Genomic DNA, 25734 nt, shown 5'->3' on the forward strand with positions numbered 1-25734 from the left:
CTAAATCCTTACCATGGCTGACCGACAAGAGCCCTCATGATGGCCTCTTTGACTGCATCTCTCATCCTTGTTCCCCTTGCTCACTGTGAGTTAGCTGCCGTGGACTCTTGCTGGAACTTGACTGCATCAGGCACTCTCCTGTCTCAGGGCCTCCCATTTGCTGTTTCTGTAAAAGTGATTTTAAATTAAAGAGTCTTGTCCAGGCATGGTAACTCATGCCTGTAATACCAGCACTTTGGGAGGCTGAGCACTTTGGGAGGATCGCTTGAGCCCAGGAGTTCGAAACCAGCCTGGCAACATGACGAAACCTTGTCTCCACAAAAAATACAAAAATTAGCTGGGCGTGGTGGCATGTGCCTGCAGTCCCAGCTACTCAAAGGAGTGGGGATGCTGAGGTTGGAGGATCACTGAGCCCGGGAGGTTGAGGCTGCAGTGAGTTGAGATGGCACCACTGCACTCCAGCCTTAGTGACAGAGTAAGAACATGTCTATTACCAAAAAAAAAAAAAAAAAAACCAAAAAAAAAACAACTTTACCCTGCAGTCAATTTTAAAGAAAGTCCTTTCTTTTTAGGGGAAAGGACATAGGATGTGAAAGAATTACCCATAGGCAGCAAATGTAATGCTGTCTCATTAACCAAAAGAAAAACACACAGATTGCCATTTTCCTATTTCGAGTTGCAAAACTCACTAATTAAAGATGAAATGAAATGAGGAAGACCATGCAGATTTTTTTTTTTTTTTTTAGGCAGAGTTTTGCTCGTCGCCCAGGCTGGAGTGCAATGGTGTGATCTCAGCTCACCGCAACCTCTGCCTCCTGGGTTCAAGCGATTCTCCTGCCTCAGCCTCCCGAGTAGCTAGGGTTACAGACACCCACCATCATGCCCAGCTAATTTTTGTATTTTTAGTAGAGTCGGGGTTTCAGCATGTTGGCCAGGCTGGTCTTGATCTCCTGACCCCAGGCGATCCGCCCGCCTCAGCCTCCCAAAATGCTGGAATTACAAGCATGAGCCACTGTGCCCGGCCAGACCATGCAGATTTTTATATTTTGGAGAGTAAGGAAATTTCCATTTCAAGTACTTTTATTTGTCTGAACATTTAGTTTACCAAATTCCAATATAAATAAAAACTACACACATATACACAAACCCCCAAAGCAAAACATAAACACTGACTTGAACTAATCAAATTTGGTTTTTATGTGCTGTGCTCTTTCGTAACCACTGAATAGTTTTTCAGATCATTCCAAGTCATATGAAACCACACTTTATGAAACTTTAAGTTTTAGATGACCTTGCAAGTTAAGAACTAAACATGTTTCATCACAAAAAGCAGCCCTGGGAAGACACGGGGAGAAAGTATATCAAAATAGATTTCACACTTGATGGCACTGAACCGACTCTTCCAAATTATTTGAAAATATGACCATATTTTACTTTTATCCATGTTTTGGAGAATTCTGTCAGGCAGGTAAAGTGTACATAGTTAGGCCTTCAGAGCTCCAACAAAGGAAGAGAGTTAGGAGAAAAGAATTGGTGAAAAAGTGAAATGTGTAGGTTTGTAAAGACCGCCAAAGTAAACTTTTTAAAACTATAAAACAATGAACATTCTATGAGTTTTTTAAGGAAAAAAAATCAGCCATAATCACATAGAAGGCTTGTTGTATTCAAACAATTATGTAAACTGGTTAAACACTGTTTGCAAAGGCCTCAAAGAGGTAATTTAGTCTTCAATTCATTTATTAGATAAATGCCTGCCTGTTTCTACATTCAAAGGCTAAGGTGATGGGCTTCCTCTGACAGACTAATGACCATTAATGTCCATCTCAAGGACACTTGTCCTTGAGAACATGAAGACTCCTGACATCAGAAACTAAACATCCTAGAGTTTATATATCCCCGAAAACCTGTTCACAGGGAAAACAAACAAACAAAAACAACAACAACAACAACAAAAAAAACAACTCCTTCAACTAAGCAAGAGGGTTCCAAACAAAATTCTAACTGTGGGATGAGTTCCAGGGTGACTTTTGTGGTTGAAGGGAGACCTGTAAATGGGAAAAGAGAGGGGAAAAGAATGAAGATCTAGTCACCCAGTGTTGGAGTCTAAACACATTCTTCATTTCATCCCCAACCTCCAGGAATACATTTCTCAGAAGTCGATATTGAGCCAGTCTCAGTGAGTCTGGAGGAAGAAAATCCGGGATCTGTCTGAATTGGTACTATTTATGGTTGTGTCACTTGGGCATGTCACCGCACCTCTGTGGACCTGTTTCCTCATTCATGAAGTGCCTGGAATAACACTCTTGTCTTAGAGCTGTACAAAGGATCAAATGAGAGCCTATTTCTGAGTAGTTCTCAACTCTGACCTCATCTTAAAATAACTTGAGGAATGAAAAAAGAAATGTTGATGCCTGAGTCCCATCTCGTAGGTTCCAACTGAATTGTTCTAGGGTGGGGTCTCAGCACCAGTGGGTTTTCAAAGCTTCCCAGATGACTCTAATATGCAGCCACTGCTGAGAGTCACAGACCTACTGCTAAAGCAGCTCTTCTCAAACTATCCCATCCTGGAAGATTACCTGGGGATCCTGCTAAAATGCAGATTCGGATTCAATGGTGTGAGGCCTGGGATGCATTTCCCACAGGCTCCCAGTTTATGCTGGGCTGTTCTCACCCACACTCTGTCTACAGTAAGGTATTAAATGGCCACAAGGCACAATACAAATAGTCATCCACTCCCTCTCCCCAAACTGTAACTTTTAGGGATGGTGGTGTCAGCTTCAGGAACGACTTTCTTTCCTCCTTCTTCTGTTTTAGAGAGTAGTGTGTACAAGATTTTTAAAAGCACAGAAGGGTTGTACAAATAAAAGGTATCAATCACTCAGGTTATCTGTTAAGAGAACACTCATTTACAGTTAAAAGCACACCCACTTGCTGTGGTACCAATGCTCCCCACATTCGTTACAAATTACATAAGTCATCATTTGTTCATCTGGGTTTGAATTCCGCACCCAGCTGGGAAGGAAAAGTGTTCCTCTGTCAATTACAGTGACTTTGCAATTGTATTTCTCACAGCGTCTGCATTTTATTTTATTTGTCTGTGTGCCATCAATTACTTGGGGAAGGTAATGTTCCTGGATACAAGATTCTGTGTAGGAGGCTCTCAACTGCTTCAGTTCCTTGTTTGCCATCTCCATGACAGTCATTTCAGCAAATTCTCGTGGAGACATGGTACCAGAGAGCAAGTTTTGTTGTAAGTGAGAATTTTTGGGGTTCTTCAAATTGGCAACTTTGCTTCTGATGCAAGTTTTATATTTTTTGATATTCTTTGAATAAAGGGTAAAAACATGCTCTTCAATTTCTCTTGCAAAGTTTTGCCACAAATCAGCTTTGGGTTGATCTGCAGAAGAACTAGTTAAAGCTGCGTAAAGAAGCTCTATGCATTTAGTTCTCATGGGTGTTATGGGATCCAGCAACTCACTCAATCTCTTACCAGTGGATTCAGGGCCACCATCCCCAAAATGCTCTTTCTTAGGTTTCAATTGAATGGCTCTATTTTCAGGCACAATCATTTCACTGAGTTTTGCAACATCTTGGGAAGATAGAGAATTTGAGCTGCAGATGCCCAGTGTCTCATCCTGACTTGGGTCATGAGAAGGTCCTGAATTTTCTTCATTACCCCTCACAGGAAATAATTTAGGGCTGTTCCTCGCTTTGGAGTGAGTCTCTTTATAAACAGCTTTCCACTTTGATAGCAAGCACTTGGCTTTGTTTTTCAAAGCCACAGAGGGGCAGTTTTTGAGGACTCTGTATACAGCTCTCACCACATCTGTCTCCTGGAGATGTTCCTTAGTCACATAAATTGTTTCTAGCTCAGTAAGGTGGTTGCCAAGATCCTCAAAATTCCTTTTGGACAACAGTTGCTCAATAAGGGAGGCTCTGGCAGCTATCTGGTTCTTGTCAGACATCTTTACAGCTGCAAAGAAAAAAGAGGTTTCAGTTTTCTTAAGTTTGCCTTTGCTAGTCGCAGCTTCTGGATACGAAAATAGCAGTTTCTGTCAGTAACCTAGGCAATGTTTTCTGAAGGAGTCATGTAATACAAATGTATGTGACATACTAGAAAATGGAGTCTTTAAGGTGGTATGGTTTACTCTCAAGAGTTTAATTCCTACTAGTGAAAAATAAACAAACAGTATTGCAGAGCCTCTACATAACATCTGCTTAAGAGGCTCGCCAGGGGATCTGCTATAGCTTTTCCATCTCCAATTTTTACAAATCAATGATCTTTCTAGAGTAGTCAATCCATTTGGGTGGAATCCGGTGGTCATGCTGGAGATGAAATCATGCCAGTGTCAGCATCAATATGGCAATGCTGAACAGTGCTAGACAATTTTTCCCCAGAGTCAGCTATATAATTGAACTACTTGCTCATTTCATAATCTTTAAAGTGGTACTCTTCTGAATATAAAAGAGTAAGAAACAAGACAGAAAGGGTTTGCTAATGTCTCAAGCAATCTAAAGAAACCATGAGACAGCACAGGTTGAAAAGCAGCTAGAGCTAGGTCTGCGGGTCCCAAAAGCCAACAGGCTACACTGTGCTGCCTCAGAAGTCTCCTGAACAAGGGAAAGGTTCAGACTCAATGATCCAGATGATTTATGACTTTAGACTAACTGGTTCCTACATTTTGGTTTTGTTAATTTTTTAAAAACTTTTAAGCGTAAAAAGTTGCTCAATGATTATGTCCGTGTGAATCTCATCCTAGGCAGGCAAAAGTTTACTTTATCTAAGCAGTCTACCTTTTCCTCTCCACATAATGTACATAATCTTGTCTATATAATACCCTTGGATCTATATTTATCTGTCTGGTCTAGATGTGAACATAAGCATCTTGATGGCAGGGACTGTGTCTTTTCAAAAATCCATGGGCTCTGTTTTATAGCACTTGATGTTAAATAATCACCACTGAACATACACAGGCTAAGAACACTGAAGTGTTTAGAGAGAGAATTCATGCAATCTTCCCAGACACCATTTGACAAGTGACATAAAACATAATGACCTTTTAGTAATTCTACTTCCATAAATTTACTTTAAGGAAATGAGAGATGTGGAGACTGCATATGTAATAATTTTTTTCTAAGGAGAAATTGGAAGGACCTCAAATGGTTAAATGGAGAATGGTTAAAAATATGGCACACTCCTTAGATACAATAATATAACCATTTAAAAATCATGTATTTAGATATTTAATGACATGGAAAAATGGTCATAAAGTTAGGTGAAAAACAATCAAGATGTAAAACTATATAAAAGATTAAACAGTTATCATATGGGCTGGGCGTGGTGGCTCACGCCTGTAATCCCAGCACTTTGGGAGGCTAAGGCGGGCAGATCACGAGGTCAGGAGATTGAGAACATCCTGGCTAACATGGTGAAACCCTGTCTCTACTAAAAATACAAAAAATTAGCTGGGAGTGGTGGCAGGCACCTGTAGTCCCAGCTACTTGGGAGGTTGAAGCAGGAGAATGGCATGAACCTGGGAGGCGGAGTTTGCAGTGAGCCAAGATCATGCCACTGTACTCCAGCCTGGGCGACACAGCAAGACTCCGTCTAAAAAAATAAAATAAATAAATAAACCAGTTATCATGACCCAGCAGATCCAAGAGAAATGGAAACATATGTCCACGCAAAAACTTGTACACAAATGTTCATAACAGCATTATTCACAATAGCCAAAAATGGGAAATAATCGAAATGTCCATCAACTGATGAATGGATAAATAAAATGTGATTTATCCACACAACAGAATATTATTCTGCCATGAAAAGGAATGAAGTATTGATACAGGTTACAACATGGATGAACTTTGAAAACATTATGCTAAGCGGAAGAAGCCAGACAGAAAACACCACATATTGCATGATTTTATTTACATGAAATGTCCAAAACAGGCAAATCTATAGAGACAGAAAATAGATTAGTTGTTGACTAGGTAGGGTGGGGCAGAAGGGCAGCAGGGTGAAGAAGGAGGAGCAGCTGATAAAGTTCAGGGATTTTCTTGGGGAGTGGTGGCACAAATAAATCTTCTAAAAGTTGATTTATTTGTGGTTATGGGTTATACAACTGAGTATACTAAAAAACGCTGAATTACACACTTTAGGTGAATTGTATGATGTGTGAACTACATCTGAATAAAGGTGTTATTTAAAAATAGAATCTGATCCAAATTTTATTTAAGAATTACATGTGAAAAGACTGAAAAGAGTTACACAAAATTTTAAAGAGGGGCATTTTCTGAATGGCAAGATTTTAGGTAATTTTCATTTGTTCTTTTCCTCTTCTGTATTTTCTGTGATGAGCGTGTATTGTTTTCATAATCAGAAAAGTTATTAGTCTAATGTAATTTCATGATAAACTATATACATTTAAGATATACCTACTGAAAAATGGTATGAGCAATAAATCAATCACCTTCTACCTACTTTCCCTCTGGAATGAGAATGTACTTAACACTACTGAACTGTATACTTAAAAGGGCTTAAGACAGGCTGGCCGTGGTGGCTCACACCTGCAATCCCGGCACTTTGGGAGGCCAAGGCGAGTGGATCATGAGGTCAAGAGATCGAGTCCATCCTGGCCAACACAGTGAAATCTCATCTCTACTAAAAATACAAAAAGTTAGCTGGGCGTGGTGGGGCACGCCTGTAGTCCCAGCTACTTGGAAGGCTGCGGCAGGAGAATTGCTTGAACTCGGGAGGCGGAGGTTGCAGTAAGCTGAGATTGTGCACTGCACTCCAACCTGGTGACAGAGCAAGACTCTGTCAAAAAAAAAAGCTGGGGGGGGGGGAGCTTAAGACAGTTAATTTTATGTTTTGTATATTTTATCACAATTAAAAATTTTTAAAGAAATATAAAGGTCAATAAAAGAACATATAAAATGAAGAGCAAAGTGCTTTGGTTGTTTATACATAAATACATTAACTTCTATAGATTTACTCATTTTGCCGGTAAGACAAATTACTGCTTTCACTCCACTGAAACCCCAAAGCTATAATTACAAATCCCTTTAAGAATCACCTTGAAACTCAGTCAGACCTTCAGTTGAGAAATTCTGAACTGAGTCAAATATTGCTTAACTTCCTTTTGGGCGCTGTAGGCCCATCTCTTATTAACCATCTTTCTCAATGCCTAGCAAACCTCCCTCCCTGATTTCTTCAATAGTAATGCATATAGAATGCAGGCACATTGAATGTTTCTTCTTTGTTAGGAAACTTTTCAACGAGTTGGGGAGGGCTCAAGTATATTGAACAGCTTGAAACTTTATCACTGTGACACAACTGCGTGACTTCAAGATCTGAAGCAGACAATTCTGAGAGAAATGTTCACCAATAGCAGGTGTGAATACTTTTATTTTTCTGTGCTGTCTTGCCTGTTGTTCATTGAGAGTTTGATTCTTAGCAAGACCTTTTTTACTGTTTGCAGTCTTTAAAAGTGGAATTTTAAAAAGGCAAAAAAGAATTATCCTTTAAGTACTGGTTCACAATAATTAGGAAAATTACGTAAGATCCTGAATTGATGGCCCTTTGTGAAACTAACTTTAAAACAAAACAAAACTGACTGCCCCAGGTTTTCTACATTCCAGCTCCCTCTGGTGGTTAAAAATATAGGACTCAGAATCTTGGTTATCTAAAGGTACTTAACTCTTAATATTTGGGGATAAAGTTTGAGGGGAGATGCACCTGTTTGAGATGCAGTAATCGATTTCTGAGACAATTATGAATGCTTATCTGAATGCAAAGCCACAGGTGATATAGCCACTCTTGAGACGATATTCACATTTCAGAGGGAAGGTGGATAGAAGGTGATTGATTCATTGCTCTTACCATTTTTCAGTAGGTATATCTCAAATGTGTAGTTTATCATGAAATTATATTAGATGAATAACTTTTCTGATTATGAAAACAATGCATGCTTATCACAGAAACTACAGAAAAGAGTAAAAAGAACGAATGAAAATTACTTAAAATCTTACCATTCAGAAAATGCCCCTCTTTAAAATTTTGGGTATTATCTTCAGTCTTTTCATATGTAATTCTTTTTTTTTTTTTTTTTTTTTTTTGAGACTGAGTCTTGCTCTGTCGCCCAGGCTGGAGTGCAGTGGCACGATCTCGGCTCACTGCAAGCTCCACCTCCTGGGTTCACGCCATTCTCCTGCCTCAGCCTCCTGAGTAGCCGGGACTATAGGTGCCCGCCACCACGCCCGGCTAACTTTTTGTATTTTTAGTAGAGACAGGGTTTCATCATGTTGGCCAGGCTGATCTCAAACTCCTGACCTCAGGTGATCCACCTGCCTTGGCCTCCCAAAGTGCCGGGATTACAGGCATGTGCCACCATGCCTGGCCTGTGTACAAGTTTTTGCATGGACATATGTTTTCATTATCTTGAATCTGCTGGTTTATATAACTCTGTTTAATCTTTTATATAGTTTTACATATTGATTTTTTTTTTTCACTTAGCTTTAGGACTATTTTTCCACATCATTAAATATTCTCTAAAAACATGATTTTTAAATGGCTATGTTATTGGATCATCCTAGGAGTTTGCGATAGTTTTGAACCATTCTCCTATTTGAGGGCCTTCCAGTTTCTCCTCTAAGTTTGAAGAAAATTCTTACATATGTGGTCTCCACATCTCTCATTTCCTTAAAGTGAATTCACAGAAGTAGAATTACTAGACCAGGCACAGTGGCTCACGCCTGTAATCCCAGCACTTTGGGAGGCCGAGACGGGTGGATCACAAGGTCAGGAGATCGAGACCATCCTGACTAACACGGTGAAACCCTGTCTCTACTAAAAATACAAAAAAAAAAAAAAAAAAAAAGACCGGGCGTGGTAGCGGGTGCCTGTAGTCCCAGCTACTTGGGAGGCTGAGGCAGGAGAATGGTGTGAACCTGGGAGGCGGAGCTTGCAGTGAGCCAAGATCGCGCCACTGCACTCCAGCCTGGGAAACAGAGCGAGACTCCACCTCAAAAAAAAAAAAAAAAAAAAAAGAAAAGAAGTAGAATTACTAAAAGGTCATTATGTTTTATGTCACTTGTCAGATGGTGTCTGGGAAGATTGCAAGAATTCTCTCTGTAATCACTTCAGTATTCTTAGCCTGTGCATGTTCAGTGATGATTATTTAATATCAAGTGCTATAAAACAGAGCCCATGGATTTTTGAAAAGACACAGTCCCTGCCACCAAGATGCTTACGTCCAGCATGCTTTTCATCCTCCCAAACTGAAAACTCTGCACCCATTAAACAACTCCTCATTTTTCCCTCCCTCCAGTCTCTGGCAATCACCACTCGACTTTCTGTCTCTATGGATGAGACTACTCTAGGTACTTCATGTGAGTGGAATCACACAGTATTTCTCTTTTTGTGACTTGCTTATTTCACTTAGCATAATGTCCTCAAGGTTCATCTATGTTGTAGCGTGTGTCAGAACTTCCTTCCTTTTTAAGAATGAATAATATTCCATTGTCTATATATAACACATTTTGTTTACCCATTCAAATGTCGATGGATACTTGGGTTACCTCTAGCTTTTGGCTATTGTGAATAACACTGCTGTGAGCACTGGTATACCAATCTCTCTTTGAGACCCTGCTTTCAATTCTTCTGAGTATATACTAAAAAATGGAATTGCTGGATTATATGGTAATTCTAGTTTTAATTTTTTGAGGACCCACTATATTGTTTTCCATTCCCTTCCACATTTTTAATAGCATTTAAATCCAGTCAAACTTTCTAGTCCTCTGTGGGACCATCATGTGGATATAAAGGATTTATTGCCCTAGGAGGGTATAACGTGGAAGCCATTGAGATATAAAATTCTGACAATTGCTATAAAAAGACAAAGTAAGGCATATGTCCAGCTTAGTTCTACATAGTTCATTCAATAAATATATATTAGGGATAGAGTATGTGCTAGATGCTGAGCCTAAACAGTCTCTGCCTTGAAGGAGCTGATAGCCTAGTGGAAGTAATACTGACAAGAAACTGGCCAGTTACAACACATGTGGTATTTCAACGTGGACAGACACTGGCTGCTAGAGAAAACACACACAGGGTGGTACCAAACCCTATCTGGGCTCTCCATCATCTGGACAGCTACAATTTGCTTCTTCACTGCCTTCACTCTACTTCTGGCACTCATAAGGCCCAACTGTGAGTCTGGCACTTTGTTAGAGGGATCATCCTCTAGTACAGATCTCAGCAAGATATTCCCTCATTTTCCTGCTTAAAGCCCTTCAGAGGTTTCCCCTTGCTTTCATGATGGAGCCAAAGCTTCTTGGCCAGTGGCAAAAAGAGCCGTAGCAGGCCTCCCTCTTGACTACTCTCAACCACTGATGGGCACAGCTCTGTGCCTTTGCTCAAGCAGCATCCTGAGCCTGGCTGATCTCCCACCATTAGTGGTTCTTAACCCTGATTGCACATTAGAATCATCTGGGGGAAATTAAACAACAAAAAACAAAAACAAACAATGGCAGGGCCTCACTCCAGATAGGATGAATTAGGATCTCTGAGGGTAGGGCCTGCACACTGGCTCAGCTCTCCAGGGTGACTCTGATTTAAACCACACACAGGAATACAACCCTCCTCCACACCCCAGCAGGACCTCCCAGTTAGGCTGCCATCAGCCCCAAAGACAGCTCTGATTCTGCTCCTGGACTGAATGCAGACAACTCTGACTTTGGCTTTTTCTAGATGAGTCTCATTCAGTCAGAAAAGATTTGAAACACCTACTGTGAACAATGCAGCTGACAACCTTCTCCACAAATTACACATGACAACTGTAATATTTTAAATGTCATAATGTACACAATCCCTGATACCCCCTCACTTACCTCTTCACAGTGGAAGGCAACATATATTTATTGAGCAACTCTCTGGGACATACACTCTCCTGTCATCTCAATCCTCACAATATTCCTGAAATACAGATAATGGCTTATTTTCATCTTACAGGTGAGGAAACCTGCTAAAAACAGTAAATAATTTGCATGTTTTTTTTTTCAGGGTGTTCATCACATTTAAAAAACGTTTTTACTGCCTTCCCCACAAGACCATAAGAGAAGATCCACATGTTTTATTCACCTATACACACCTAGCAAACACCCAGCCAGTGCTTACTATTACTTAACACATTTTTGTTGTTGTTAAATGAGTGATGAGCATCCAGGATGCTCTCTCTCTTCTCTGCTTGTGAGCTTCATTTCTTTTCACTACACACCAGCTTGCTTGTACTCATTGCACCTAAGCCCAGTGCTCCTCGGCTTCTTCCGCAGGAGACCAAGTCCATCTCGATTCTAGTTCAAAAAAATAATTCAAAAAATTCTAGTTCAAATATATCTTGTTAAAAAAACAAAACAAAATAACCACCACCACCAGAACCATGGTGCCAACTGTGGGCTAATCAAATGGGTTTGAGGGGTCAAAACATTTGCATAAAGAAGGTCAAGCAGGTCCAGTTCCTAGAAATGAGGGGTGCTGAGCAAGTTGGATAAGTTTCCTGACCATTCTGTGCCTCAATTTCCTCATGTACAAAATGGGAGAAATCCAACATCCTAGGATTAATGAGAATTAAATGAAAGTCTTGATAAAGTGCTTTGAACTATGGCTGTCACACAGTAAGTGTGAATAACAGGATGTGAGTCTACAATTAAAAGGCTTAAAAATATCTACCAAACCAGGCATTGTTCTAGAGCAGGGGGTCAGCACACTTTTTCTGTTAAAGATCAGAAGGTACATATTTTAGGCTTTGTAGGCCATACAATCTCTATGGACTACTCAACTCTGTTGCTCTTGTAGCAGCAACAGCAGATACAGAAAATAACATAAATGGATAGGCATGATCTTGTTCTGGTAACACTTGTTTACAAAAACAGGCAGGCTAGATTTGGCTGCAGGTCATAGTTTGTTGACCCTTTTCTAGAGCAGGGCTGTGCAACATAAATATAACATGTAAACCACAAATATGATTTAAAATTTTCCAGTAGTCATGTTAAAAAATAAAAATTGAAATTATACATTTTATTTAACCCAGTATATCCAGAATAGTCATCTCAACACGTGATTAATATAAACAAATTGAGATAGTTTACATTCTTTTTCATGCTAATTTTCCAAACTTCACTGTCTTACACTTATAGCACATCTCAATTCGGACAAGCCACATTTCAAGTGCTCAAGCCTTATGTAACTAATGGCTATCATTATTGGACACCACGGTTCTAGAACTGATGCTAATATGGATAATGCTTAGATGCATACCTATACCAAAAAGTTTATACAGTGCCAGGAAAAGTAGGCACGAAATATGGTATTGGATCCATATAAAAACTTACAAAGATTAGCTAATATTATAGTAAGCAAGGTGCACACATCTGCACAAAAATGGCCTAAACCCTGAGAAGAACGAGAGGAAAGTTCTGGAAACAATGTTTCCAGAAGTTGGTAAAAAGTCAATAATAACCTAGATCTGTTCAGATCTTTAGATCTCTTTAAAGCCTAAAGAGAAAGTGTAACTTTCTAGCCCTAACCCACTTACAGCTCCCCAGCTTCACAGAGAGCCCCGCCCTCTATGGAGAGAAATGAGCCAAATGTTGGCAGTGGTGTAGCGGTTACTTAACTGCCACTCAGTACTGCGCTAGGGCCCTTTCCCTTAATGGTGACCCCTAGTAAAGGTGCAGCGAGAGGAAGAGACCAGCCCAACAGCCCGGTCTAACCCGGGTTCGAGTTCCGGTGGGTGGGGTCGAGCAACATGCAAAGCCTGCCGCTAATCATCTTGGGATGACGGCCCAGCACCCAGCACACAAGCAGCTGCAGTCCCGAGGGTTCAGCCCACTCTGGCGACCTCGGCAGTCGGAGAGGAAGGGGCGGGGATGAGAGCACCTTTGGACCTACGCCGCCCAGGGCGCACCGGAAAGCCGCCGCGAGCCGGGGTGGGCTTCCGCTGGGAACAAGGGCTCGCCTTTCTGCGGGACACAGGCCCTGGCAAACCTGAAGCATGACTCACTGAAAAGCGCAGGCGCAGTTCCGGAGCTTTCAGCCGCCCAGCGTCCACGGAGAACTTCCGGTCACCGGGACAGAGACAACTTCAAGGCTTAGCCAATCCAAGCCCACAGGCTGGCGCACGTGGGCCTGGGACCCAGCGCATGCGCACTAGGGAAATGGCGCATGCGTAGAGCGAACGGCGGCGGCCGTGGGACTGGGCTCGCGCGGCTTCCTGGAGGAGGAGCTATGGCCCCGCCCCTGGCCCGAGAGAAAGAAACTGCACTTTCGTTTTTTAGCAGCAAAGGTTGTTGACGTACTTTACAGCTTACCTGTTCTGCTTCTACTCAGGACAGTCAAGACAGTGTTCAGCTAGATGTTCACATAACCGTAGACATAAATGTGAATCTATTTAACGCAGTAATTAATTCAAAAAGTGTTTTTAACATCCTAGCATGCAACAGTTGATATGAAAGTAGTAAATGTTAATTGAGTGGTCATGTGCATCCTGGACTTCTCATCTGTGCACATTCTCATTCTTTGCCTGCAAAGGGCCAGTAAAAGCACAGTGATGGTTGAACGAATGTGACAGCCTCCTATGCTGATGCCTTACTCCAAAGTAATTTGGGGAAAGGTTCAGGGAAGCAGATTATCCAATCCAATACTCTGGACTGGGTGCTGGCAGAAAGGAGGGCGATTGTATGATTAAGTATCATAATAAATCTTACCTAAAAGGAGGGGAGACAAGACCAGTGACTCATTAACTTACCTAAAAGGAGGGGAGACAAGACCAGTAACTCATTAACTGGGATAGGGGATGTTTGGTCATTTTTGTGGTTTGGACAGTGTTTATGTTTTTTCAGCATTCCCACGTGATTACAAAGGAGTCTTGTTTTTGTCTTGATCCATCCGGTCAAAGAGTGGCCACGTCTGATGGTGTTCTGTGAAGTATTTATGTTCCACGGAGCACCAAGGCCCAGCTGTGACTGCCGGGTCAGCTCAGAGCTGTCAGGGGTTACTTTTATCTTGCTGTCTATTACAGGGCTAAAATGTTTGCCATTGTAAATTGTAATGCAATTTTCACTTAAGAATTATATAATACCTTGTTGAAGAAAAAATTATTTGGCTGGGCGTGGTGGCTCACGCCTGTAACCCCAGCACTTTGGGAGGCTGAGGCAGGCGGATCACAAGGTCAGGAGCTCAAGACCATCCTGGCTAACACGGTGAAACCCCGTCTCTACTAAAAATACAAAAAATTAGCCGGGCGTGGTGGCACGTGCCTGTAATCCCAGCTACTTGGGAGGCTGAGGCAGAGAATCGCTTGAACCCAGGAGGCGGAGGTTGCAGTGAGCTGAGATCGTGCCCTGCACTCCAGCCTAGCGACAGAGCAAGACTTTGTCTAAAAAAAAAGAAAAGAAAAGAAAATTATTTAATGACACTTGTCACTTGTTAAAGCATGGTAAGGAAGACTTTATTCAGGACCATTGAGGTAGACATAGGGACCACTGCAACAGGGTCTTGCAGTGGGGAAGAGAGATTGGGCTCAACTTCAAATGTGGCATGGAAAAGTGAGAATTTATAGCCAAGGAGTAAGGTAGGGAGGTCAGTGAATGGACCTCCCTGACCTTTGCTGTAGAAATTTCTGGCCGAGTTCATCTGGAATGAATCTAGGGCTGCCAATGGATTCTAAAGAGGTTGCTGAAAAGTTGGTTCTTTTGGGCAATTTAAAAATGGAATACTTATAAAAGTACTCACGTCTGTGATAATTTATCATGCATAGTTTTCAGGCCTTTGTTTTAAAATCATCTTTCAGCTGCTTCAATACTCTGGAATTCTCTTTGATAAATTTCCCTTAGTGCAGCGGAAACCTCTTTTCAATCCTTATTAAGTCTCTGAGTGGCAATATATTAACAGATATTCTGAGCTCATGCAGACAGCCCTTTCCTGCGAATTCCCAAGGAAGAGAGGCAAAATCCTTTATGGGCCTTCTCCAGAGGCTAATGTTACACATTGCTGAGGGAACAGTTACAGATGTTTTCCATGGAATGAGGTCAGAGAAACTGCCTCTTTCTGGGTTCTGAGGTGCCGGCCGGTGTTCATTTCCTGATAAAACACCAGGACCAGACACTGGGCTTAACTGGGGATGTTCTTATAAGTCACAGTATGGAAGGCATAGGATTAAAACAATGAACAGTTCCCTTGAAATCTCAGGAGTTACAGAATATTAGGAAATAGAACAAAAAGTCATACATTATAGAAACAGAAACCTTATGTTTAAGTTCTGCAACATATTTCTCAGACTTATGCAGGTGAAATGACAGAGAAGCAGCAAACATGGTATCTCCAGTGAACATCCCCAGAGGCTCCCAGAAGAGCTAGTTCCATGGGTCAGGCAGTGCCTGGCTGGTGGGCCACAGACTGCTTAAACCAACCTAATACCACTTTTGTTCTTTGGAGGTGCCCACTTTGGAGATCTTTTGGAGGACCCTCCCTTTGCTGGTAGCCTCTTCTTACCCATTCCATGGTTCAGATGCTGTACCCTCTGGTTGACTGCCGGCTCCTGCTTTTGGTAGTACATCCCACACAAACTTTTTCTGTCAGGTTACCTCACTTGCAGGCCTCTTGGTCAGGGTCCTTCCAAGACAGCCTAGGCCCAGCTGCTTGCTTGATGTGTACTTAGCCCATGGGAACAACCCAGTGGCTCTGCTCCCCACCCAGCCCTGGAAGCAGGGCTGTTCCCTCTGCAGCCCTTCTCGTCATCTTTACAGTCGGTCTTAGGTAGCTCTAGCTGGCTTCTCGCCTATTCATTGTTTTTTTTTTGTTTTTTGTTTGTTTGTTTGTTTGTTTTTTTGGAGAGTTAGACACCATTCTACAACAGGGGCACCTGTCCATCTCTCTGAGTGGTTCTGTCAAAGTCCCCCTCACTTGCCTTGGAGTGGGGTGGGAAGGAAGCTTCCAGAACTGTAACAACCCTCTTTCACTCTTGCCTTCTCCTGTACATAAGCTGAAGAGTGGCAAGGGGGCTCACCATTTAGTAAGCCCTGGGTAAATGGTCTAACATCTGTCATTAGAACCAGGAGACACTTAACATTGTGCTCACCTTTGGGGCCTTGGACAAAACTCTGAGTCAGGAAATATCCCATGTAACATCTTCTTGTACCTGTAGTAATCTCCAGATCAGTTCCATACCTCTTATTCTCCTTTTCTGTATCATTTGTCCATTTTGCTAATTTCTCTAGAAGGTATGTTATTCTACTATACATTTATGGCAATATATTTAGTGGAGAAATGATGAAGGACCAGAAAGTCTGGCTTCAGTCACCTCTTGGTTGATATGGTATGGCTATGTCCCCACCCAAATCTCATCTTGAATTGTAGTTCCTATAAGGCCTATGTGTTGTGGGAGGGACCTGGTGGGAGGTAACTGATTCACAGGAGCAGTTACCCCCATGCTGTTCTTGTGATAGTGAGTTCTCATTAGATCTGATGGTTTTATAAGGGGTGTTTCCCCTTTTGCTCTGTACTTCTCCTTGCTTTCACCATGTGAAGAAGGATATGTTTGCTTCCCTTTCCACCATGATTGTAAGTTTCCTGAGGCCTCCCCAACCCTGCAGAACTGTGAGTCAATTAAACCTATTTGCTTATTAAAATACCCCGTCTCAGGTATTTCTTCAAAGCCGTGTGAGAATGTACTAATACATTGGTGCATATCATAAGAGGAAAATTCAGAGGCAGTGCAACAACATCTTTAGTATTTTGTTACTAAGGATTCTTCAAAATTCTCTTTAATCAGAAAAATATAGAACAATTGCAAAATGAAATGGAACAAGGGGACACCAACTCTACTCAAAGACCTCTGCCTTCCTACACAGTTGCTATTTCCACTGCTATGAAGAAATCTGAACTGAGGCCTGTCATCTGGGGTTTTGTTCTGCCAGAGTGGCTTGTGACCAGGAGTAGTACAGTCTGGAGGTGATCCTGACATGCGGACTGCCCCATGAAATGCCTCACTTCATTTTGGTTTTCGAGTCTTTGTTTTAAAGGGAAGTTGTTTTGTAAGAGCAGTTCATCAGCATAGCGAGACATAAGCATTAAACATTGAAGCATTGGTCTGTGTTGCTTCCTTTATCTTTCGTTCTTGCACCACATGGCCTCATGGCTCGTTCTCATGGACTGACACTGTACACACCACCCACAGCTGTCCTTTCATGACGTGACCTGGCATGCTGCCAGGAGGGCCTATTCATCAACAGTGACAATGTAAAGGATAGCCATGTTCTCTTCTTAGTCTTCAGTGGGAGACACATTTGGCCAGAAGTATACCGTTCTGATTTACAGTGCCTAAGAGAAGCGCTTTGCCATTTCAGCCTCATTTTCTCACAAAAACCTAATACATGGAGTCGCTGCAGTATTTGGGTCATATAATAATGTTTTTTAAAAAAAATTTTATTCATTTATTTTTGAGACAGAATCTCACTCTGTCACCCAGGCTGGAGTGCAGTGGCGTGATCTTGGCTCACCGCAACCTCCGCCTCCTGGGTTCAAGTGATTCTCCTGCCTCAGCCTCTTGAGTAGCTGGGATTACAGGCATGTGCCACCACACCAGACTGATATTTTTGGTATTTTTAGTAGAGATGGGGTTTCACCATGTTGGCCAGGCTGGTCTGGAACCCTTGATCTCAAGTGATCCGCCTGTTTCGGCCTCCCAAAGTGCTGGGATTACAGGCATGAGCCACTGTGCCTGGCAATAATGTTTATATTAGTTGTTCTTCATTTCAAACCTTGAGTCAGACCCCACCTAGGTTTCTGGTTGCTGAGGAGAATGAAGGTGTCAACTCTTTTGTTGTTATGAGAGTAGATCTATTACACTGGTATGTGGCCTGGGATAATTACATGTACTCGATCTCAGATTTGCATGATGGGGTTCACATGGTGGACTTTGGTGAGTTTGGACCACCCAGCTTCGGCACACCTTCCAAACAGCCAATCAGGTGCCTATTCTGCCCTAGCCAGGTGGCAGCTCGATGACCCCAGCTGGCCCGATTGCACATCCTCCCTGGAATGTGAATTTTAAGCAGAATGATGTGGAGTCTAAACATGGTGAGAGATCATTAAGGTGAGGGTGGTATCCTTATGAGACCATTCCTCCAATGGCTCTTTTCCCATAGTCCTGCTTCTAGCCCAGTGGCCCATTTCCAAAGCTGGCTGGCTGGTCTCTCCCTCCACCTGTACACTCCTGCTATCCTTACTGTAACTTCCCTCTGCTGGGTCTGTTTTGGTGGCTTGCTAACAGTAAACACTAACTGACACTGCCTGTCTTAATATGGCAGTGTGATTTGAGGGACATCAGAAGAGAACCCCTGACCTTACCATGGAGCTGGAATTCCTTTCTTATTCATTCCTTTGGATGAAGACATTGGAAGCTGCTATTATAAAACAGCAACTATTACTTAGGAAAGGTTACACTTGAAGCTGTTTATTCGCCATGCCTGAGTTATATTGTAAGGATCGTCTCCCTTTAGTTGTCAGAGACCAATGGAATGGGACATAGGATAAGTAAATGTTGATGGGGAGAATTGGGAGGGAATGAAAGGTCTGCAAGATTGGATTCTTCGAGATCTTAAGGGTGACTGAATTGGAAGGTTCTGGGTACCCAGAAAGAAGCATGAGTTCAAAAAACACCAGGGAGGAGAAGAAATAGAGCAAAGAGGGAGTAGGAGATCTTGGAAACAGCTCTGCAGTTTGCCTGGTCGCAGCCACAAGGGGGCACTGCTGGAACTCTGAGAGAAGATTCCAAAAAAGTGATGCAAGTGGAAAGTGTTTGACATTCAGCAGGAGAGCTGGGTGAGGATAGCCTGGACTCATCCTAGGAGGAAAAAGACTTTTAAAAGAAGTAACAGGGATAGAAAAGGGAGACGTAGAAACTTCCATAACTGTCCAGAAAGACTAATAGATGTGGGGCAGGTGAGAGTTCCAGGCTCTTGAGCAGCAGGAATATTTCCTCAAGCTTCAGCCCCTGGGCCCGTTGAACTTCTTCTCCAGATTCCGATGCCATTCACCTCCAGCAGCCTGAATGGCAGGCCAGGAAACACCCACAACAAAAGTCATCCATGGCTGGATTATACCTGAGTCTGTGTAGCTTCAGTCACAACCTACCTGGCGCTGAGAGCTGTATTCACTCTAGGTGTCCCAAGTCATTCGGCACAATGTCAGACAGATGAGGTTCATCTTAAGGTGTAGGGGGAGTAATACTTTTACTTTTTGAAAGGAGTTCTTATTGAAGTATGACACATATATAGAAAAGTCAGTGTACAAATCATAAGTGTACTGCTTAATTTTCACAGTGAACATGCCCATTCAAAAAGCACCATGAAGCAAAATTACCAGCCCCCCAGAAATTCTCCCCTTGTGTTCCCTTCCAGCATCCTGCCCCCACCATGGGTAAAAGCATAAACAGAATCCCAACTTTACCACTATAGATTAATTTTGCCTGATTTTGAAACTTAAGTAAATGGAAGTGTACAGTATGTACTTTCTGACTTCTTTTGATCAATTACATATTTTTGAAATTCATCTGTGTTGCTGTGGGTAGCATTAAGCTTTTCATTCTCATGTCTTCATAGTCCTTTATTGAATGAATACACTACAGTGCATCCATTCTAACAATGGATATTATGGATATTTGGCTTGTTCCACTGGGACTAATACACATAGTGCTACTATTCATTTCTATTTTGGTCATAAATGATGACCAAAAATTTTAACCATAAATTGACAATGCCAAGTCTCTTGTATGATTTGTGTACCTGAAAAAGGCAATTTCAAATGTGTTTTGAGCAACATTGTCATTAAAATAAATATATAGGCCGTCAAATAAATTATTGAGAAGGAAAGGGTAATTAGCTCTTACCTAATGACATTCAGTACTCTTAGTGCTATAGAAAGTGGCCACAGAGTGGGGGAAACCAAATCAAACAGACAAATAAGACAACATAGAAATGTGAAATAATTTATGTGACACTACCAAATTGATTAAAGGTATACACAAGATAATTATTTTGGTCAAAAACATGCATATGTAACCCCTCTATCTTATGCATATGTAACCTTTCTATCTTAAGCCCACTGAGGGGCAGCTGTTTCTGGCCCCAGGCAGACTCACCACCACACCATACTACTGCCTCCCAAGATGTAAGTCTATTTATAAATCATTTTACAGATTTTTTTTCATGTGCGTATTAATACTAGAATTTTTTATGAAGCTTAGATATGACATTTTAAAATGCCAGATTTCTGAAAAGGTCAACCTAGAACCCCATCCTCCACATACAAAAAGGCCCCTTATTTGTATGTACAAAAATCCCAAAGTTCATATTACCTTACCATTCCTTGACCAGACAGAATGATGTGGCTGCATCTACACAACTCCAAGACAACACTTTGAATAGAGACAGAACACAGCTATTTGGTATCTGTAGTAACAGTCTGATGGAATTAAAGAAAAAAAAGGTTGAGTTCATTTACGTTGGTTTTTTAGATGTTGACCCAGTCTAAGCCTTTTTGACATTTTTAGAGGGCCTCAGACTTGTCAAAGGAGTTTTTTTTAATCCCAATTAAAATCAATATACTGAGATAAATTCACCAACATTCAATAAAAGCCAGTTTTAAAAATAGAAACATGTCTAGCCACTACCTCTACCACCTATTCCTTCTTGGGGAGAAACTATCGGTGCTTTGGACTGTCAGACTGATAGCTTTCCACCTTCCATGAGAACTGCATTTACCCGAAATTATGCTAAATAGTCATTATCCAATTTATCCTGTCAGGTTTCCAAAACACGTTAATTGTTCTAAGAGACAAGCCCATTTGACTCAAAAAAACAAATAACCACTTTTAGAGGAGATTATCAAATTATAACATGTTCCAAAACTGTGATACTTCTCCCTCAAAACTTGGAATGATTTCACTCTATGTTTGTTTCTTTTGCAGAAATTAAATCATCTAACTGATATCTTATGGTCTGATTGGAACAGGATTTCAATAGCAGCCCTGGGAAAGTAAGTTCCAGAAAGTATACTTCTCTTCACTCAAGGAAAGGTAGCTGGGCCCGTATAGGGGAGAGTGTTATTTGCAATATTACGGATTTGTGAGAGGTCACCGTTCCTATCAAGTCTTTCTGTTGTCCCCTCATCTAATGAATTCTAGAAAGTGAAGAATCTATGTTGGGAAGTGATTTGCTATAGGTCTGCCCATATTACACGCATAAGCCCTGACAGCCTTTGTTCTGAGCTATCTTTTCTTTTCTTTCTTTCTTTCTTTTTTTTTTTTTTTTGTGAGACGGAGTCTCACTCTGTTGCCCAGGCTGGAGGTCAGTGGCATGATCTCGGCTCAATGCAACCTCTGCCTCCCGGGTTCAAGCAATTCTCTGCCTGCTGGGTTCAAGCAGTTCTCTGCCTCAGCCTCCTGAGTAGCTGGGATTACAGGTACCAACCACCACGCCCGGCTAATTTTTTTGTATTTTTAGTACAGACGGGGTTTCACCATCTTGGCCAGGCTGGTCTTGAACTCCTGACCTTGTGATCCACCCGGCTCAGCCTCCCAAAATGCTGGGATTACAGGCGTGAGCCATTGTGACCGGCCTCTTTTCAAGGATGTTTGTATAGTGAACAGTCTCAGGGAATAGGGATAGCATCTTCCTTTTGGAGGGCAGACTTTGTTCCCAACTAAGATGATAAAGGTATTGTCTCCTTCCAGGACAAAGTTTGGGAAGCATTTGCTCTCAGCCCTCTTATTAGATTGGGGTTTTCCCAAACTCAGGGCTCAGCTGTGTCACAAGCTGACTGTGTATGCTGCACTCTGTGGCCCAGGCTGGAGTGCAGTGGCGTGATCTTGGCTCACTGCAACCTCCACCTCCTGGGTTCAAGTGATTCTCCTGCCTCAACCTCCTGAGTAGTTGAGATTACAGGTGTGCACCATTACACCACACTAATTTTAGTATTTTTAGTAAAGTCGGGGTTTGACCATGTTGGCCAGGCTGGTCTCGAACTCCTGACCTCAAGTTACTGCCTGCCTCAGCCTCCCAAAGTGCTGTGATTGCAGGCATGAGCCACCACGCCCGGCCAAGCTGTGTTTTTTACCAATATCTGTGTTTTTTACCAGGACAGGACAACCTGCTACCTTGTAATTCAGATAAAACATCAGCCTTTTCACAGTTCTGACCTATGAAGACATCTCCAGGTAAAAAATATTCCATAGCCAGCCCACAAGTATTCTCTGCTTTCAAGGACAAAGGAGAGTACAAAAAAATTCAGGCTCCTGGCCTGGCACGGTGGCTCATGCCTGTAATCCCAGCACTTTGGGAGGTCAAGGCGAGTGGATCACCTGAGGTCAGGAGTTTGAGACCAGCCTGACCAATATGGTGAAACCCCGTCTCTACTAAAAATGCAAAAATTAGCTGGCTATCGTGGCGTGCACCTGTAGTCCCAGCTACTCAGCAGGCTGAGACAGAACTGCTTGAACCCGGGAGGTGGAGGTTGCAGTGAACCGAGATCGCACCACTGCAACAGCCTGGGCAACAGAGCAAGAGCGAGACTCCATCTCAAAAAAAAAAAAAAAAAAAAAAAAAAAAACCCACAGGCTTTCTCAGGCTAGGCTGGAGGCCTGTGCTGTCTTAGGGAGGCATCAAGTCAGTGCCTGAGCAGTGGGGATACAGGGGTCACCCAAGTCCCAGCTGCCATCTTGCAGAAGAGGTACAGTATACACCCTCCACGCTGGGTGGAAATTCCCTGAGGTCTGTAAGGGAGGGGCGGGACAGATATCCCCAGTCACAAGGAAGCTTTTCCCAGCCCCCAGAGCTGATGGTGAACATCTGAAGGGACCCACAGGTGGGGCAGAGGCCTTACAGGTTGGGTCAGGAAAAGAGGATGTGAGGGAGAGCCAAGACTGGGCTTCAGAACACTGGTGGTGACTCAAGGATAAAAAGACATGATCACAAAAGCAGAAGTATAGGCAGCCAGTGGACCTGCCAAGATGCCCCATCTCACCGTAATCAGCAAGGAGCCGGTGTCTGCCCCCAGTGAGGTTGACTACAATGGTTTGCTAATATGAACTGTGCACAGAGGGTGAGGGAATACTACTCTCACCCCACTGCTAGTGGGCCTGTGAATTGGTGGAACCACTTAGGAGGGGAACCCAGCAGTAACGATTACAATGAAAAAAAACCTGTGCATGTCCCATGGGAGAAATGTGGGCTGGGGTTCAATCAGCACCTTCAGCTTTCCCCTTGAAAATGGGAGAAAGAGAAGCTCTAGAGATGACATCTCCATGACAACAGTGAACATCTCCAGGCATGATGACATTATGTGCCTTGGGGTTTTACCTGGTTTGGGGTAGGCTTCCATGTTGCCATCCTCATTTGGGGAAATCTGAGGCAGAGAGAGGGTAGGTAACCTCCCCAGGGATTCTCACTACTTAGCTCTCAACCACTGTGCTCTGCTGTGTGGCAGGGGAGTGGAGGGAGGCCACTGTCTTGTTGGAGAGTTAAAGCGACCCTCCCATAGATCCTTCATCTTACAGATACTGAGCCTCAGCCCTGTAGCCTGCCCAGAATTGTGCTGCTGTGGTGGCAATGCCAGCTCTGGAACCATCGCTCCTGGCCTGGTCTTGGTTTGGAAGGCCTAGAGAAGGCCAGTGGGAAATCGATTCTCCCAATTGCTAGGGGATTACTAGGAGAACATTTTCCATACATCTGAAGGTTTAGTGCTTCAAGATCCAAATGGTGGCCGGGCATAGTGGCTCATGCCTGTAATCCCAACACTTTGGGAGGTTGAGGCAGGCAGATCACCTGAGGTCAGGAGTTCAAGACCAGCCTGGCCAACATGGTGAAAACCCATCTCTACTAAAAATACAAAAATTAGCTGGGTGTGGTGGCACATACCTGTAGTCCTAGCTACTCGGGAGGCTGAAGCACAAGAATCGCTTGAACCTGGGAGGTGGAGGTTGCAGTGAGCCCAGATTGCGCCACTGCACTCCAGCCTGGGCAACACAGTGAAACTCAGTCTCAAAAAAAAAAAAAAAAAAAAAAAAACCCATATGGTTTTGTGATGGTAATCTTTCTTAAAAATATATGGTCTATTTCCTTCTTTGTTTGTTTTTTAATGTTTTACTGTGGAGAATTTGAAACATACAAAAAAATAGACCAATTAGTATTCTGAGACCCCCATCACTCAGTTTCGTCAATTATCAACTCATGGCTTTTCTTGTTTTCTCTAGACCAGAGGTCAACAAACTACAGTATTTGGCCTCAGTCTGGCCAGCTACAGGCTTTAAAATTAACTTTTTAAAGAATGCAGCCACTCCCATTCATTTACATATTGCCTATGGCTGCTTTTGTGCTACAGTGGCAGAGTTGAGTTGTGGTGACAGAGATGTCTGGCCCACAGAGCCTGAAGTATTTACTATATGGCTCATTCCAGAAAAAATGCTTATCATCTTTTCTTCTAGATACCCTCATCGACTCCTTCCTCTCCCCCCATTGTTTTCCAAGCAAATCCCAGACCTCATGTAATTTCATTTAAGTAGTTCAGTGTGTTTCTCTAAAGGGAAGAATTCTTTCTTTAAAAAAAGCATAACCGCAGTACCATTATCCCACCTAAAAATATTGCTTAATATTGTCAGATATCCTGCAAGTGCTCAAATTTCTACTTGTCTCCTTGTTATCTTAAACAGTGAATATTCAACGACTCTGTGCGGAGCTAGTGCTCAAGTGTTATCTTCTTCGTTGGCTCTTAGAGATAATGGAGGGACATTTGAAGCTTTTTTATATGTGACAAAGTTCTGAGATCAGTCTTAAGGTTATAGCAACATGGCTCAGGGTTCTTTGTTCTAGGAGTGAGTTACCTAACTAAAGGTACAACTCCTCTCCAGGGCCCCCCATTCTGGACAGTTTTGGATCATTTCCTTGGTTAGGGTCAGCCTTCAGTCTGGAGAAGAGTGGAGGCAGTGTTTTGAGGAGGGAGTAGTAGCCCTTCTCCTTGGTCATGTGGCTGGACACAGCCACCCCTTTGTGAATTATTAGAAGAGGATCCTCACAGGCCAAGGACTACCCAGCCAGAAACAGGCAGGCCTTTTCTCCCAGTTTGCTTCATTCCTGCAGAGGGAGTGAGTGACACAGCTATAGAACAGGGAGAAGATCATGCCACACAGGTCACATCTGCTGACAGTTGCTTACCTCCTTGCCTTTGGGAACTCCAAACAGTGTCATTCAGTACCCCTCCTTGCTGTGATAAAGGCCCAAATGTGGTCTCAAAATCCTCAAATCAGAGCTTTAGTCAGAATGACATTCAGCCTTAGCAGGCAAAAATGGGGGTTCATGTCATCGTTATTTCAGTAGTTAATATTAACTTATGGGGCTGAAGGATGTGAAAACATGTTGTGGGAAGTCAGGGACCCTGAACAGAGGGACTGGCTGGAGCCACGGCAGAGGAACATAAATTGTGAAGATTTCATGGACATTTATCACTTCCCTAATAATACTCTTATAATTTCTTACGTCTGTCTTAATCTCTTAATCCTGTTATCTTCATAAGCTGAGGATGTACATCACCTCAGGACCACTATTGTACAAATTGATTGTAAAACATGTGTGTTTGAATAATATGAAATCAGTACACCTTGAAAAAGAACAGAATAACAGTGA

At 42.5% G+C, this 25734-nt stretch overlaps 1 protein-coding gene across 5 annotated transcripts; it reads right to left on the minus strand.

The window, feature by feature from the left end:
- Positions 1–554: 554 nt before the first annotated feature.
- LOC105478141 (transcription elongation factor A N-terminal and central domain containing) lies at positions 555–13122 on the minus strand. Of its 5 annotated transcripts, none has more exons than XM_011735150.2 (3): positions 13062–13122; positions 10891–10975; positions 559–3973 (listed from the first exon to the last, which is right to left on the minus strand). In XM_011735150.2, the coding sequence occupies exon 3, from the start codon at positions 3963–3965 to the stop codon at positions 2913–2915; it is 1053 nt and encodes a 350-aa protein (XP_011733452.1). In that variant the 5' UTR covers positions 3966–3973; positions 10891–10975; positions 13062–13122; the 3' UTR covers positions 559–2912. The 5 variants fall into 5 exon arrangements, with proteins under 5 accessions (XP_070945426.1, XP_011733452.1, XP_011733451.1 ...); XM_011735149.3 differs by having other exon boundaries at positions 12938–13109; XM_011735151.3 differs by lacking the exon at positions 13062–13122 and adding an exon at positions 12772–12909.
- Positions 13123–25734: the final 12612 nt, after the last annotated feature.

The sequence above is a fragment of the Macaca nemestrina genome, chromosome X (genome assembly GCF_043159975.1).
Source record: "Macaca nemestrina isolate mMacNem1 chromosome X, mMacNem.hap1, whole genome shotgun sequence".
Classification (NCBI taxonomy): Eukaryota; Metazoa; Chordata; class Mammalia; order Primates; family Cercopithecidae; genus Macaca; species Macaca nemestrina.